The sequence below is a fragment of the Dipodomys ordii genome, unplaced genomic scaffold, assembly GCF_000151885.1.
Source record: "Dipodomys ordii isolate 6190 unplaced genomic scaffold, Dord_2.0 Scaffold160, whole genome shotgun sequence".
In the NCBI taxonomy this organism is placed as follows: Eukaryota; Metazoa; Chordata; class Mammalia; order Rodentia; family Heteromyidae; genus Dipodomys; species Dipodomys ordii.
The window spans coordinates 2701460-2716883 of record NW_012267376.1 but is presented as its reverse complement, the minus strand read 5'-3'; the positions used below and the strand labels follow the sequence as shown (position 1 = coordinate 2716883).

Genomic DNA, 15424 nt, shown 5'->3' with positions numbered 1-15424 from the left:
ACGTCATTAGTCGGAATCCTAGCGTGCGTGTGGCCACTGCAGCAGTGTGAATTGAAGACGCAGCCGTGACTCCCAGCTTGCTGGTGTCTAGCTGAATGTTCTGCTGTCTGGAGAGTGTGGTTTATTAGTTATTCACCGATCAAGGACAGACTGCTTGCTTCCTAGCAGTTCTAAGGGAAGTTGCTACAGCCGTCTGCGCGCAGGTTTTTGTGCAAATGTTCAGAGAGCATGACTACTGAGCTGGTTTACTTTATAATAAACTGCTAATTGGTCTTGCCTGTACGTCCTGTGCATTTTGCCTTCCCACGAGCAATGCTGGGCGTTCCTGTTGCTCGTGGCCCTTGCCAGCATTCAGTGTTGTCCATGTGCGCGATTTTGGTCTATTAGAACCTATCTATTAGAATCTATCTATTAGAATATAGATGTGTAGGGGCTTATTTTGATGCGTGTGTGTGTTTGGGGGGGGGAGGAGAGGGAGAGAGGGAGGAAAGGAGAGAGAGAGAATATTGGGGCTTAAACTCAGGGCCTGGGTGCTGTTTCTGAACTCTTTTGTGTGTGTGTGTGTGTGTGTGTGTGTGTGTGTCAGTCATGGGGCCTGAACTCTGGGCCTGGGCGCTGTCCCTGAGCTCTTCAGCTCAAGGCGAGCACGCTACCACTTAAGCCACAGGGCCACTTCCAGCTTTTTCTACTTATGTGGTGCTGAGGAATTGAACCCAGGGCCTCATGCATGCAAGGCAAGCGCTCTACCACTGAGCCACCTTCCCAGCCCTAGAAGCTGACATTTTTGTTTGTTTGTTTATTGTGCCAGAATCCTGGGGCTTGAACTCAGGGCCTGGGCACTACCTCTGAGTTTTTTTCGCTCAAAGCAAATGCTCTACCACTTGAGCCACACCTCCACTTCCAGCTTATGCTGGTTAATTGGAGATAAGAGTCTCAGGGACCTTCCTGCTTAGGCTGGCTTCCACTGTGATCCTCAGATCTCAGCTTTCTGAGTAGCTAGATTACCTGGCATAATTAGGCTCTTGAGATGAAATCAACCTGACTCACTGTCCTTCTCACTTGTTTTTTCCCTTCTTTGATTCCTTCAGCCTCAGACTCTGGAGGCGGCCATCTTAGCACTTGCTTTGAATGTCCCACTCTATTTAAAAAAACCAAGGAGCCTCGTTAGCGCAGTAGGTAGCGTGTCAGTCTCATAAAAAGATCAGGGGTCACCTCTATCTTTCCAGGTATGGTGGTGTAAGTCCCCTGAGGAAGGTATTCCTGTATCTCATGGTGTATATCAATTTCGTGATTTCAAAAGAATGACAACTCAATCTGAATAGGCAGCATTCAGAATGATTTTATCTCTTTTTCTCAATTTCCCTTCCCCCCACTCCCCAGGCCAGATTTCGTATGCCTAAGGAGCAACTGGAGCTTTTAAAGTGAGTTTTTCTGCTGTGTATCACCCTATAGTATGGTCAAACATGCTGAAATGGTTTGATAAAACTATAAAACCCAAGTGGTTTCTCTATAGTAGAGTTGATTGCTCTTTTGTGTTACTTACGGGCCATTTTCTCTTGTCCTCCTTAAAAATGCAAATCTGCTTAAAATAGCACATATAGCTGGGCATGGTAGTATGTAACTATAATCCCAGCACTGGTGTTGTTAAGGCAGGAGGATTATAACTTTGAGGATTATTTAGCAAGTGCCCGGCTATATATAAGATTCTGTCTCAAAGATTAAAGTAATTAATGAATTACTTAATTAAGTAAAAATAGCAGAGATATGTATACACACATGTATGTGTGTACGTGTGTGTGTGTGTGTGTGTGTGTGTGTATTATGTATTCACCCCAGTTAAGACAAGTTAGAACCAGCTCTGTGTTCCTTTGCTTCTTTTCTTTGGCCATAATGGCATTTACTGTCTTTCCTTTATTCTTTGTTTTGAAATGCACAGAAACCAGATACTTTCTTTTATCTTGTGATTCTCCATGAACAGGAAGGAAAGCCAGACTTTGGAGAATAATTTCCGTGAAATCCTGTCTTTAATTGAACAAATTGATGTTCTGAAGGCATTGCTTAGAGATATGAAGGATAGCTCACAGAATTATAGCTGGGCTAGTGCTGGAGATGCCTTACAAGAACAGGACAGCCCTGAAGTGCTGGATGAGGCAAGTGGGCAGGCTGTGGGAGGGGGGATGGCATGGGGATGGGGTGGCCTTGTGTGCCAGTCCCATTCTTTTGTCTGTGTGCAAAACGGAGTCCTCACTGCTGAGTGGCTCCAGACTTCTTTGAAATGCTTCCTTTCTTTCACTGGAGCTTGCCCTGGAGACTCACTCCTTCTTCAGACTGTGCCACAGAGATGACTCTGCATCCCCAAAGGACTTACTTTCCACAAAAGGTATAGTGCTTCTGTCCTCAGCTTTGGCACCAGCCGTGGAAGAGGAGTTTTAGGTTGTGGAGTGGGTTTTTCAGGGTAGAGAAAAGCAAGGACCATGCATTAGGCTAAACTCACATTAATGAAGAATCTTTTTCTCCAAGGGCCATTTGTATACTTATCATTTGATGGCCATTATCAGTACAGCTGGGCACCAGTGGCTCACACCTGTAATCTTAACTACTCAGAAGGTGAGAGCTGAGAATCACAGTTCAAAGCCAGCCTGGACAAGAAACTCCAAGAAACTTATCTCTAAATAACTATCAAAAAGCTGGAAATGGGGCTGTGGCTCAAAGTGGTAGAATACTAGCCTTGAGTACAAAAGCTCAGGGACAGCACCCAGGCCCTGAGTTCTAGCACCAGGACTGGCACACACACACACACACACACACACACACACACACACACACACACACACATCAATATGGGCAGACAGCCCCAGGAAACCATATAAAAAACACATGCAGTTTGAAGACTGCAGTTCAAAGCCAGTCTAGGAAGAAACGTTTGCCTCTTATCTCCTACTATCCGGCATAAAGCTAGAAGTGAAAGTATGCCTCAATGGGTAGAGTACCAGCCATGAGCAAAAAAGCTAAGGAAGAGCAGGCAGCTCTGAATTCAAGCCTCAGTATCACTATTCACACACAAAAAAGAACCTGATGTTATTTAAATAGATTAAAAAATAACCTCTTCCCTCGTTCCTTCTGCCCTCACTCCTTCCCTTTCTTTCTCTCTCCCTTCCTCCCCCCTCTTTTTCATGGTACTAGATGTTGAACTCAGGGCCTGTGTGCGCTCTGAGTTATCACTGTGGTGCAGTGGTTAGGGTTTTGGAAGAGGCAGCCAGGCCCACTGTGCGAGGCAGCTGGCAGAGACGTGGTTTCCTCCTGTGTTCCGACACTACCGTGAAAGGGACACTCCAAACAGGCAGAGTAGCAAGTTAGGCATAGCAGGGGAAGCACTGAAACTGTTATTTTGCCAATTGCATTGGGCCTAAGTCCAAGTCAACAAAGCAAGTGGTCAAAAACCAAAGCAATGGTTAGAAAAATTGTTACCTGAAAACTGCTCTGGTAATTATTGCAGGAAATGTCAAACTTGGTACATTACGTACTTAAGAAGCTGAGAGAAGACCAAGTTCAGATGGCTGATTATGCCCTAAAGTCAGCTGGTGAGTATGGAGAAATGAAAAGATGACTGGCAAAACACATTTCAGAAAGGACACATCAAAGTGGATTACAATTTTTATTAGGAAAAGATGTTCCTCCGTAGGGTAGCCAGAGGAGCAAATCTATATGACAAAGAACTTAGACATGGTTGTTGATGTTGCTGCTGCTGCTGCTGGTGGTGGTGGTGATGCGTGTGTGTAGGCCTGTTCTGGGACATGATCTCAGGGCCTGGGTGCTGTCCCTTAGTTTTGTCACTCTACCACCTGAGCCACACCTCCTGCTTTTTGCTGGTTAATTGGGACGATAAGACTTTCCTGCTTGAGTTAGCTTCAAACTGCTATCCACAGATCTCAGCCCCCTGAGTAGCTAGGATTACAGGTGTGAGCCACCAGATAGCAATGGTTGTCTTGATTGATTTTTGAATATAAATTTCAGAGAATAAAAATTTGCAACTTCAATGTTGACTTAAATGACAAAGAAAGCTGAGACACAGAATGAAGTTTGGGGAAGGCAGAAAATAGTTTAAGCATAGCAGACTTGACCACATTTTTTATTACATACAACAAATCTCACACATTATTAGTGATCAAATGGCAGGGTTTAAAGGCCACTTACTATTCTAAATATTTTCCAATTTAATTTAATTTTAATATTCAAATCACCCTGTCTTGGTCTATAAGCAAGATGTGTTTAATGAGCGGTGTGAAAGGAAAGAGTCAGGGAGAGTATGAAAGAGAACTTAGGGGAAAAAATGAACTAATTTCTTGACTATATAAAAATAAGCAAAGAAATTGAATATATCCTAAAATCCCTTTAAAAAGGAAATTCTAAGCTAGGTACCATGAGTTACATCTGTAATCTTAGCTACTAAGGAGGCTGAGACATGAAAGATGGAAGTTCAAAGTAAGCAAGGCAGAAAAGTCTATAGGACTCTTATCTTTAATCAACCAGCAAAATGCCACATTTCAGGCATAACTCAACTAGTACAGTGCCAGCTGTGAGCAAAACAGCCAGGTGAGTTGGTGGCCCTGAGTTCAAGTTCTGATTCTGGCAAAAAAAAAAAAAGCCAGGCACCAGTAGCTATAATCCTAGCTACTTAGGAGACAGAAAACTGAGAATCATAATTTGAAGCCAGCCTGGGCAGGAAAGACTATGAGATCTTATTTCCAATTAACCACTCAAAAACTGGAAATGGCACTGTGGGTCAAGGTGGGAGAGTGCTGCCTTGAGCTACAGAGCTCAAGGACAGTGCCTAGGCCCTGAGTTCAAGCCCCACAACCTACAAAAAAAAAAAGGAAGTTCCAGGGCTATGGCTATGGCTTTAGTAGTACAGTACTTGTCTAGCATACACAACACCCTGAATTTGATCTCAAGCACTGCATTTATAAGTAAAAACAAAAACAAATGTACTTATTGTCTTACCTGTATAACTGTGTAACCCCCCAGCTCATTACCTTTTCAATTAAAAAATAGTGTATATACTTACATATTTCTATATTTGTAAGTATAAAAATTAAATAGAAATCTCAAAGCTTAGATGTTTCATTGCTCTTTTTAGTTTTAATAAATAAACTAATTCATTTAGTGCCAGTACTAGGGCTTGAATTTACAAGCTTGAACTTTTTTTATTTTTATTTTTTTGTGGCCAGTCCTGGGGCCTGACCTCAGGGCCTGGGCTCTGTCCCTAAGCCTCTCTGTGCTCAAGGCCGGCACTCTACCACTTGAGCCACAGCACCACTTCCAGCTTTTTCTGTATATATGGTACTGAGGAATCGAACCCAGGGCTTCATGCATGCCAGGCAAGCACTCTACCACTAAGTCACATTCCCGGGTCCCACTTATACTCAAACTTGTCACTATACCACTAGCGCCACATCATATTTTCAAGTTGTTGCTCTTTAATTGGAGATGTTTATTAGCTTTGTCTGCCCGGGCTGTCTTCCAACCACAATCCTGAGAGCTCAGCCTTCTGAGTAGTTAGGATTATAGGTATGTGCCACTGACACACCCTATCATTATTTAATTTCTTTGTCATGAATTGGTGCCAGAAATTTTGTGAAAATACACAAAGCAAACAGGACTTCAAAATGATTACATTGCAGAAGAAATGAAATTTGACATACTTTTTCTACCTTTTTCTGAGTATGAATTTTACTTTGCTTTGTAAGTTTTCCCATAATAGGTTTCAAAGGTCATCATTAATTGCAAATGATATGTGTTGAACTGTGCTTGTTCTTTATTTAAAAAAATATTTTGTAATTTTAGGAGCCTCTATCATTGAAGAAGGGACCTCAGAAAGTTACAAAAACAATAAGGCAAAACTGTATTGGCATGGGATAGGGTTCCTAAATTATGAGATGCCTCCTGATACCATTCTCCAGGTAATTGTGATTGATATTTTCTAATTTGTGATTGATAATTTCTAATTTGATCACGAAAATATGAATGTTTAAAATGGAGGCAATATAAGAATACTCAAACTTGTTACCCAACCTGAGATCTCCTTACCTGACTTAATTATTCCACTGCACAAATTATTTGTGTTGGTACATATTGTCTATTAGTAGTTATAAGATGAGGTTTCAATCCAACATGTCAATTTGTGAGTACAATCCATCCTGACCAGTGTCGCCCCTTCCATTCTGCTCCCTTAGTTGGGATAGATACATCCCCTCAAGTCACTTGATTCATGTTCACATATGTACCCTGAATAGCACCACTGCATTTGCCCATCCTTCCTCTCTACATTCCTCTGCCTCCATTTCCCTTCAGTTCTACCCTCCTCAGACAAAACATGTTTTAGTTTCCTGGTATGCATTTTGTTAAACTGGACATTAATTGTTCAAAGGAGTTACACCATTGGAGTCCACCCCTGTGCCCTGTTGTATTCCATATTTTAGTCAACTTGTTTGTGTAGATATGCATATGGTCCTAAATACATTTTTGTATAAATTGTAATCAGTAAATCATGGTTGATTCATTTATTATTATATATTCTTTAAAAATCAGTAAACTATGGGCTTGGAATGTGGCTTAGTGGTAGAGAGCTTGCCTAGTATGCATGAAGCCCTGGGTTCAAGTCCTCAGTACCACATAAATAGAAAAAGCTGGAAGTATCACTGTGGCTCAAGTGATAGAGTGCTAGCCTTAAGCAAAAAGAAGCTCAGGGATAGAGCTTAGACCCAGAGTTCAAGCCCAAGGACTGTCAAAAATCAATCAAACAAACAAACATCTATAAGTTGTTTTCTGGCTTCTCTTTTCTATTAAAAATCTCAATCATCCATCAAATAATTGTGAAAGTGCTTGTCCTATAAGTACCAATACAAGCTGATTGCTATTAAGTCCAATTATAACAGAAGAAAGCTCCAAATAAGATTTCCATATAACCTTTTAGTTCCATTGCAAAAGTAAGAGATATTTACAGATGGTAGAGCACATCCTATGATCTGCTGTCTGACATTGGCATTAAACCCAAAATTCGTAGCAGGCTATATTTTAGATTTAGAAATCACAAACCTCATTTTTCTTTTAAACTACCAGGACCAATATTGCCATTATCATCATCCCTCCAACCACTACCATTATCACTACCACCACTACCACTCATAACTACCAATACCACCACTATCATTACCACCACCATCATCACTACCACCACCATTATCACCACCACCATCACTACCATCACCATAACAACCACTCTGCCACTACTACTACTACTACCACAACCACTACCACCAATCCCAACACCATCACTGCTACCACTATCAACTTTACAACCACTATCAGAACCACTAGAAGTACCATCACCACTACTGCTACCATCACTGCCAGCACCGCCACTATCAATAAAAACCATCATCATAACCACCACCATCACCACTACTACCATGACTATAGCCATCATCACCACCATCACCATCACTACTACTATCACCACCAACATAACTACCACATCACCACTGCCATAACCACAATCACAACTACCACAGGCCCACTTCCATTATGCCTTCACCAGCATACTCAGCACAACCACCACCAGATCTTCTAGCTGCCTTCCAGCAGTCCACAGTCCAATAGAGCAGTGACAGGATATCTGCTCATGTGATAAAGGGCTCTGGTTGACAGAAGCATGAAGTTCTTGGAACAACCACTACGCCTAGGAGTATTTGGGAAATTTACCTACCTTTAACCATAGACATGATAGAGATAGACAGTCAGTAGGAATTGAGGTATGGGTGGGTTTATATACCCAGAGAAGAGATTAATTCCATGATTTCTTTGCAGCCAGATGTACACCCTGGAAAGTGCTGGGCTTTTGCAGGTTCCAAGGGTCATATCCTAATCAAGCTTGCCAGGAAGATTGTACCAACAGCAGTTACCATGGAGCACATATCAGAGAAGGTGTCGCCCTCAGGAAACATCTCCAGTGCACCCAAGGAGTTTTCAGTCTATGTGAGAAGCCATCTACATGTCATTCAGAGTGGCTAGAAATTAGGAGCTAGACTCTCAGCTTGATTGTACAGCTAACTAGTTGGGCTTTTGTTGAGAGAGGTGAGCAGGGAGCCAGTGGCTCACATCTGTAATTGTAACAGTTGGAAGATTTCAGTTGGAAGCCAGCTTGGGAAGGAAAACCCATGAGACAATCATCTCCAGGGCTGGGAATGTGGCTTGATGGTAGAGTGTTTGCCTAGCATGCATGAAGCACTGGGTTCTTCAGTACCACATAAACAGAAAAATCCAGAAGTGGCGCTGTGGCCACTAGTGGCCACTAGCAGAGTGCTAGTCTTGAGCAAAAAAGCTTAGGGACAGTGCCCAGGCCCTGAGTTCAAGCCCTTGAGTTCAAGCCCCATGACTGGCAAAAACAAAAACAAACAAAAGTCATCTCCAATTCAATACCAAGAAAATAAAAGCCGGAAGTGGAGGTGTGGCTCAAGTGGTAGAGTGCTAGCCTTCAGCAAAAAAAAAAAAAAAAGCTCAGGGACAGCATCCAAGCCCGGAGTTCAAGTCCCAGGATAAGAGAGCAAGGGAGAGAGGGAGTGAAGGGGAGAGAAGAAGAGAGAGAGGAAAGAAAGCAGAGAAAGAAAGCAGAGAGAGGGAAGGAAAAGTAGAAAGGGAGAGAGGGGAGACAGAAAGGGGGAGGTGATTCATATGGTCTAATTTTAGCTTTTTTTTTACTTATACACACACGGCTGAAAAGTTAGATATTTCCATAGACTTTGTAACAGACTGTCCCACCTATTCCCATCTGCAATTCTTCTTAAGCTTCCAAATTCAATGACTTTAGTTATTGCTTTAGGGGTTTGCCTCCAGAGTCCTTTAAACCCTCTTGCTTGGTTCTTCAGTCTGGGTTATTATCTGATGATATCCTCCAATAGGATGAAGGATTCTTCTATCTTCTCAATAGCTTTTGATGTTACTGAAAAAATAGGGTTATGTAGATGTAATTCATATCATCTTTAGCCCATTAATTTGAGATTCACGTTTATGTGGTTTTTAGTATCTATGACCTCACTCACCTTTGCAATATCTTTACTCTTCCCCAAATAAATCCACAGCTCTTCAGCAGTGCCTTCTTTTTTCTTCCACCACACCTCCAGGCCCTGGCAATCACTACCTCCCTTTACAGATATTCCGAACATTTTATGTAAACATGTAAGATATAGTCTTTCATGAATTTTGTGTGTGCCAGTACTGGGGCTTGAACTCAGGCCTATCTAAGGCTATCCCTTAGATTTTTTTCAAAGAAGACTGCTATTCTAACACTTGAACCACAGATTCACTTCTTTTTTTGGGGGGGTCTGGTCGTGGGGCCTGAACTCTGGGCCTGGGTGCTGTCCCTCAGCTCTTCAGCTCAAGGCCAATGGCTCTACCACTTGAGCCACAGTGCCACTTCCGGCTTTTTTCTTTATGTGGTGCTGAGGAATCGAACCCAGGGCCTCAGGCATGCAAGACAAGCACTCTACCACTGAGCCACCTTCCCAGCCCCCAGAGCCACCTTCCCAGCCCCCAGATTCACTTCTTAGCCTTTTGGTGGTTAGTTAGAGGACAGAGTCTCACAAACTGCTGCTCAGGCTGGCTTTGAACCACTCTCTTCAGATCTCAGTCTCTTGAGTTGCTTGGATTATAGGCATGAGCCACAGGTTTCTTTTATATCCCACATCCTAGCACCCTGTCCCTCAGAGATACACAAAATGTCTGGGGAATTATTGCTACTTGAACGACAACACCCGCAAGTTTTAACCTTTCATTTATTACAACCTTCATCTCCATCTGCTTTCTTTTCAGGGCATCACAAAAAAATGTGACGGAGAAGAAATCTTCCTAGGACAATTTGCATATAACAAGACAGAAAACACTGTTCAAACATTTGAACTCCAGGTAACCAGTACCCTGGGAAATAAGTCTGGCTCTATTGCTAAGAGGGATTTCCTGGGTTGGTTGCATGTGAGGTGGTGTGTGAGATTAATTAGGACACATGTTTGTGCTAAGCAAGCCTCAAGAAAACTTCAGTTCTGTGGAATTTATTGCAAAAGATGGACAATTGCAAATGCTGTTTCTCAGGTAAACCTATATGCTATACATTGTTTCTCGGTCCTCTTCCTCCATCTCAATACTGGGATCAAGCCCAGCTCTCTGCACATGCAAGGAGAGTGCTCTACCACTGAACTAGATCACCAGTCCCTCCTCCTTTTATTATTATTATTATTTTGGTCATGGGGCTTGAACTCTGGGCCGGGGCGCTGTCCCTGCATTCTTTAGCTCAAGGAGAGCGCTCTACTGCTTGAGCCACAGCGCCACTTCCGGTTTTCTGAGTGGTTTATTGGAGATGAGTTTCTTGGATTTTCCTGCCTCCTGGGTAGGTAGGATTACGGGCGTGAGCCACCGGCGTCCAGCTATCCTTTATTATTTTTGAGGTTTGGACTCAAAGCCTTGTGCTTGGACGGCAGGTACTCTCCCACTTGAGCCAGGCCTCTTGCCCTTCTTGGTTATAGTTACTATCATGCTTACAAAGTTCTTTCTAGGACCTTGAATTATAGGGTTTCATCCTTTTCCGTGGGCTAACCTGGAACTCAATCCTCCTATATATGTATATAACTGTGTGTGTGTGTGTGTGCGTGTGCGTGTGTGTGTGTGCGCGTGTGTGCGTGTGTGCGCGTGTGTGTGCGTGTGTGTGCGTGTGTGCGTGTGTGTGCGTGTGTGTGTGCGTGTGCGTGTGTGTGCGTGTGTGCGTGTGTGCGTGTGTGTGTGTGCGTGTGTGAGTGTGTGTACCTCCCATGTAGCTAGGATAGCAGTCATCTCAATTCTCAATCTCTTCCTTTGATACTAGTAAGTTTGATAGACACTGTCTCATGTTCCTTGGGTAAAGGAGTTAAAGATGCTGCTACAATGTGGGTAGAGGAAGAGAAATATTTACTACCATATGCTATGAATGCAAGTATGAGAAAATCTGGGTGCTAGTGGCTCATACCTGTAAGCTACTCAGGAGGCTGGAATCTGAGGATTGCGGTTAGAAGCCAGCTTAGGCAGAAAAAGTCCAAGAGACTCTTAACTCCAATTAACTACTCAAAAGCCAAACATAAATAACCATGGCTCAAGTGGTACAGCACTAGTCTTGAGCAAAAGAGCAAAAGACAGTGCCCAGGCCTAGAGAGGTCAAGCCCCAATACTGGTACATGCCTCCTCCCCACCCACATACCAAAAAGAAAAATATAGAAAAGGAAAAAAGAACTTTCCTGGGGCTTGAACTGAGGGGCCTTGCTCTTTCTCAGTGTTCTTGCTCACGACTGGTTTTCTGTAATTTGAACAGCACATGCCTATAAATCTAGCTTCTGAGGAGTCTGAGACCTAGAAGATCATGATTCAAAGTCAGCCAGGGCAGAAAAGCCTGTAAGAGTTGAACCATTAATTTTTAATCTTCCTGAAACCTACTTAGTTATGTGAAATACATTTTCATCATCTCTCATTAGCCACAGGAGGGGAGTGAAGGAAGGTAAAAACCTGAACAAGTATTTGTCACTCCTAGGTTTATATTGAGGAAAAAAACACAAAAAACATTGGTTCATTGTGTGTGTGTGTGTGTGTGTGCTTGCATATATGTCCCAGCATTGGGCTTGAACTCAGGGCCTTGCACTTTCATTTGTATTTTTCATTCAAGGAATGCAATACTACCATCCAAGCCAAACTTCCACTTCCAACTCTTTTGGGGTTAACTGAAGACAAATCTTACAGTCAAGCACTGGTGGTTCATTCTGTAATCCCAGCTACTCAGGAGTCCTGAGATCTGAGGATCATGCTCTGAAGCCAGCCTCCAATTAATTCCCAATTACCTGGCAAAAAGTTGGAAGTGGAACTGTGGCTCAAGTGGTAGAGTGCCAGCTTTAAGATTTAAAGGCTAAGTTAGAATGTGAGGCCCTGAGTTCAAGCCCCAATCCTGGTGTACACACACACACACACACACACACACACACACAGATAGATTTTCCTGCCTGGGCTGGCTTCAAATTGTGATCTTTCATGTCTTTGCCTCCTATGATTACAGACCTGAGCCACCAGCTCCTGGCTGGGCCATTTTATATAAGGGACGTGAGCATCTGTGGATTTTGGTAACAGCCAATGGGGGCCCAAAAGCCCTCCTCCTGGGCAGATACAAGGCATGTTGTCAGAGTAATTGATATAGTTGTGGAGTTTCACCTTTGATTGTATATCTGTATTCATTTAGACTCACATATTTGTTAGGGGTTGTTTATTATTTGTTTGTTTATTATTTGTTTGAGATAGGGTTTCACTATGTAGTGGAGATTAGCCTTGAACTTAAGCAATCCTCCTGTCTCAGCCTTTCCAGAGCTGAGGCTAGAGATATATACCACTATACTTGGTTCATGTATTTGTTTATAAAGTTGGCTTCATAGATATGCTTTTTATTTAAATTACCTTTGGTCTTTAAGTAAATGTACAGAGGAGTTTCGATTTAACATGTTGGTTCAAAAATAGATACGCTTTTCATACAGCAAACTTTCTCCCCCTTTCTCTGGCACAGCCAGCAAACAGCACTGAAGCACGCATATCCAGACCCCATCTTATCTTTCTCCCTCTCTGTTCATGAACTCTTTCCTTCTAGTGGCTTGTTTTCTCATTCACTAGAAAATACTTGTTGTATGTCGGCATTCATTGGGATTGTTGGTGGTGAATTTCTCCATAAGGAATTTAATTTCTCTTCTTTATTTTCAGCAGGAAGCTCCTGAATCTTTACTATGTGTGAAACTCAAGATCCTTAGCAACTGGGGACATCCAAAGTATACTTGTTTGTACCGGTTCAGGGTCCATGGACTTCCCAGTGAAGAGACATAGAGGAGTATAGTGGGTGGTGACAATGCAGCCAGAATATTCCAGGATTCTTATTCCCTTACATCAGGTTGAATCCCTCAGAATCAAAAATTGGAGTTGAAAAAATACCTCAAAGCAGTTCTTACTTGCTAACAAAAAGTGAACAAATTTTACTAATAAAAACACACAAGTAAGTTCAACATCCTTGTGGTAGTTTAATTTGTGAGAATACATTATGCTGTAGTTAGAACAATGAGAAATGTGTGTGTGTGTGTGTGTGTGTGTGTAAAAGAGAGAGAGACACACACACAGAAACAGAGACAAAGAGAGACAAAGAGAGTACTGGGGCTTGAACTTTTGACCTGGAATTCTGCCTTTAGTTTTTTCACTTAAAGCTGGAACTCTACCTCTTGAGACACACTTCTATTTCCAACTTTTGGTTATGAATTGGGGATGACAGTCTCTTGGATTTGTCTGCTTGGGCTGGCTTCAAACTGAGATCCCGAGATCTCAGACTCGAGAGTATCCAGGATTATTGCTGTGCACCACTAGCACTAGTCTTCAGAAATGTTTTTCGTATTTGGGAGAGGATGGTCTTATTCCACGGTTATCATCACCATGACATCTTATTTATCTCCCTTTACCATTGTTGCATGGTCTAGAGGCACTGGACAATGCCATAAGAGAAGAAACAGATAATTTTTAAATTAGAGATAAAACTAGCCAGGAATTCTAGCCATGACTATTTGCAGATAATTTGATGCATTTTATGAAATGCAAGTCTTCTTAAAAAAACTACTAATAACTGCCAGGCATAGTAATCCTAGCCGTTCAGAAGACTAAGATCTGAGAATTGTGGTTTGAAACCAACTAGATCTGACAAATCTGAAAGACTCTTATCTCCAATTGATCAGCAAAAAGCCAGAAGTGGAAGTGTGCTCAAGTTATAGAGAATTAGCCTCAAGTGAGAAAGCTAAGGGATAGTGCCCAGGTCCTGAGTTCAAGCAGTAATGCCAGAATAACAAAATGAAAACAACCCCTCCCCCCAAAAAACCCCCAAAGCCATAGGGTTTTTTTTTTTTTTGAGGTATCTGAAATACTTTGAAGAGTCTTTGGAAATCAGTCTAAGTGGAAACCCATTCCTGATATGAGGAGAGTTCTCAGAAGACATTCACTCATGCTGCTAGAGGGTATGCATTTCCTTTTATATCATTCTCCTGAATAAAAGGCAACATATATTACCTTTCAGATTTGATGCTGAGCCTCTGTGCAGTGCCGGTTTATTTCCCCAGGGAATATTTTTCTTTCCCTGACATTAACTGCTAACAACAGGTCCATAAATAATCACTCCTCTGACCCCAGGGACTGGTGAAGAGAAGCAAGCACTTGAAAGATATCAAGCCAAGTGAAATTTAGGGTGACAGCTAGTGAAGGCATGAGATTTAGCCAGGTGGAGTTTACTATCTCTGCAGCTATAAAGAAGTTATTCTGCTAGCTCCCAACACACACACACACACACACATAATATATATATAATAAATATATATATATGCATGTATGTCTTAACATTTTATTTTGCATTTATGTGTTAGTGTAGTTCATTTTCTAAGACAAGATTAGGGTAGGAAATTGCACTCCCCAACAGGCAAACCTAAGCAACAGTACCAAACACTGGTCCCTCAATCACTGTGTGCCTGAATTATTAATCCCTGAGGTTAATAATTGCTTTAGAAAACTCTGCTGGTTAATTGAAAATCTTAGTTTCAAGAATTTTCCTCCCAGAGCTGGCTTCAAACTGCAATCCTCAGATCTCAGCCTTCTGAGTAGCTGGGATTACAGGGGTGAGCCACTGGTGCCCAGCTAAGCATCCAGTCTTAAATAATTACTCAGTAAACCAGGCGCTGGTGGCTCACGCCTGTGATCTTAGCTACTCAGGAGGCTGAGATCTGAAGATGAAGGTTCAAAGCCAGCCCGGGCAGGAAAGTCCATGAAACTCTTACCTCCAATTAACCACCAGAAAACCAGAAGTGATGCTATGGCTCAAAGTAGTAGAGCGCTAGCCTTGGGCTGAAGAGCTCAGGGACAGCGCCCAGGCGTAGAGTTCAAGCCCCACGACTGACAGAAAGAAAAGAAAAAAAGGAAAAAGAGCTACGTTCAAACTTGAAAATGTTTCAACGGATTTTCACACCTTAAAAGTTGTACCCTGGGGTGGAGACGGGAGTGGGGGGAAAGAATGAGACAGAGGAGGGGGAGAAAGACGGAGGAGATAGAGGAAGGGGAAACAGAAAAGAAAAGAACAGGAAAGGAAATTAGAAAGAAAGGACGAAGAGAAGCAAAGCAAACCAGGCTTTGGGTGCAGAGAGCCGGACGCGGACAGCGTTTGACCCGGAACCTCTGTCCGCGGGACCCAGGCGGAACTACCGTGCGCAGGGCGCGCTTCCGGAGGGGACGCTGAGGGCGCGCGCTGGCGCGTGCGGCGCTGGCGCGTGCGCGTTGGGCGCCTCTGCGCCGTGCGGCC

The 15424-nt window shown here is 42.8% G+C and overlaps 1 protein-coding gene across 1 annotated transcript in view; it reads left to right on the top strand.

Moving 5' to 3' along the window:
• Positions 1-13012, top strand: part of Sun3 (Sad1 and UNC84 domain containing 3) — a 14778-nt gene extending 1766 nt beyond the window's left edge. Inside the window, exons 2-8 of the mRNA XM_013032955.1 lie at positions 1381-1421; positions 1979-2150; positions 3497-3581; positions 5845-5960; positions 7867-8034; positions 9868-9960; positions 12811-13012. Coding sequence (XP_012888409.1) covers positions 1393-1421; positions 1979-2150; positions 3497-3581; positions 5845-5960; positions 7867-8034; positions 9868-9960; positions 12811-12930 — 783 coding nt within the window. The 5' untranslated portion in view covers positions 1381-1392 and the 3' untranslated portion in view covers positions 12931-13012. The remainder of the gene's footprint in view (positions 1-1380; positions 1422-1978; positions 2151-3496; positions 3582-5844; positions 5961-7866; positions 8035-9867; positions 9961-12810) is intronic.
• Positions 13013-15424: the final 2412 nt, after the last annotated feature.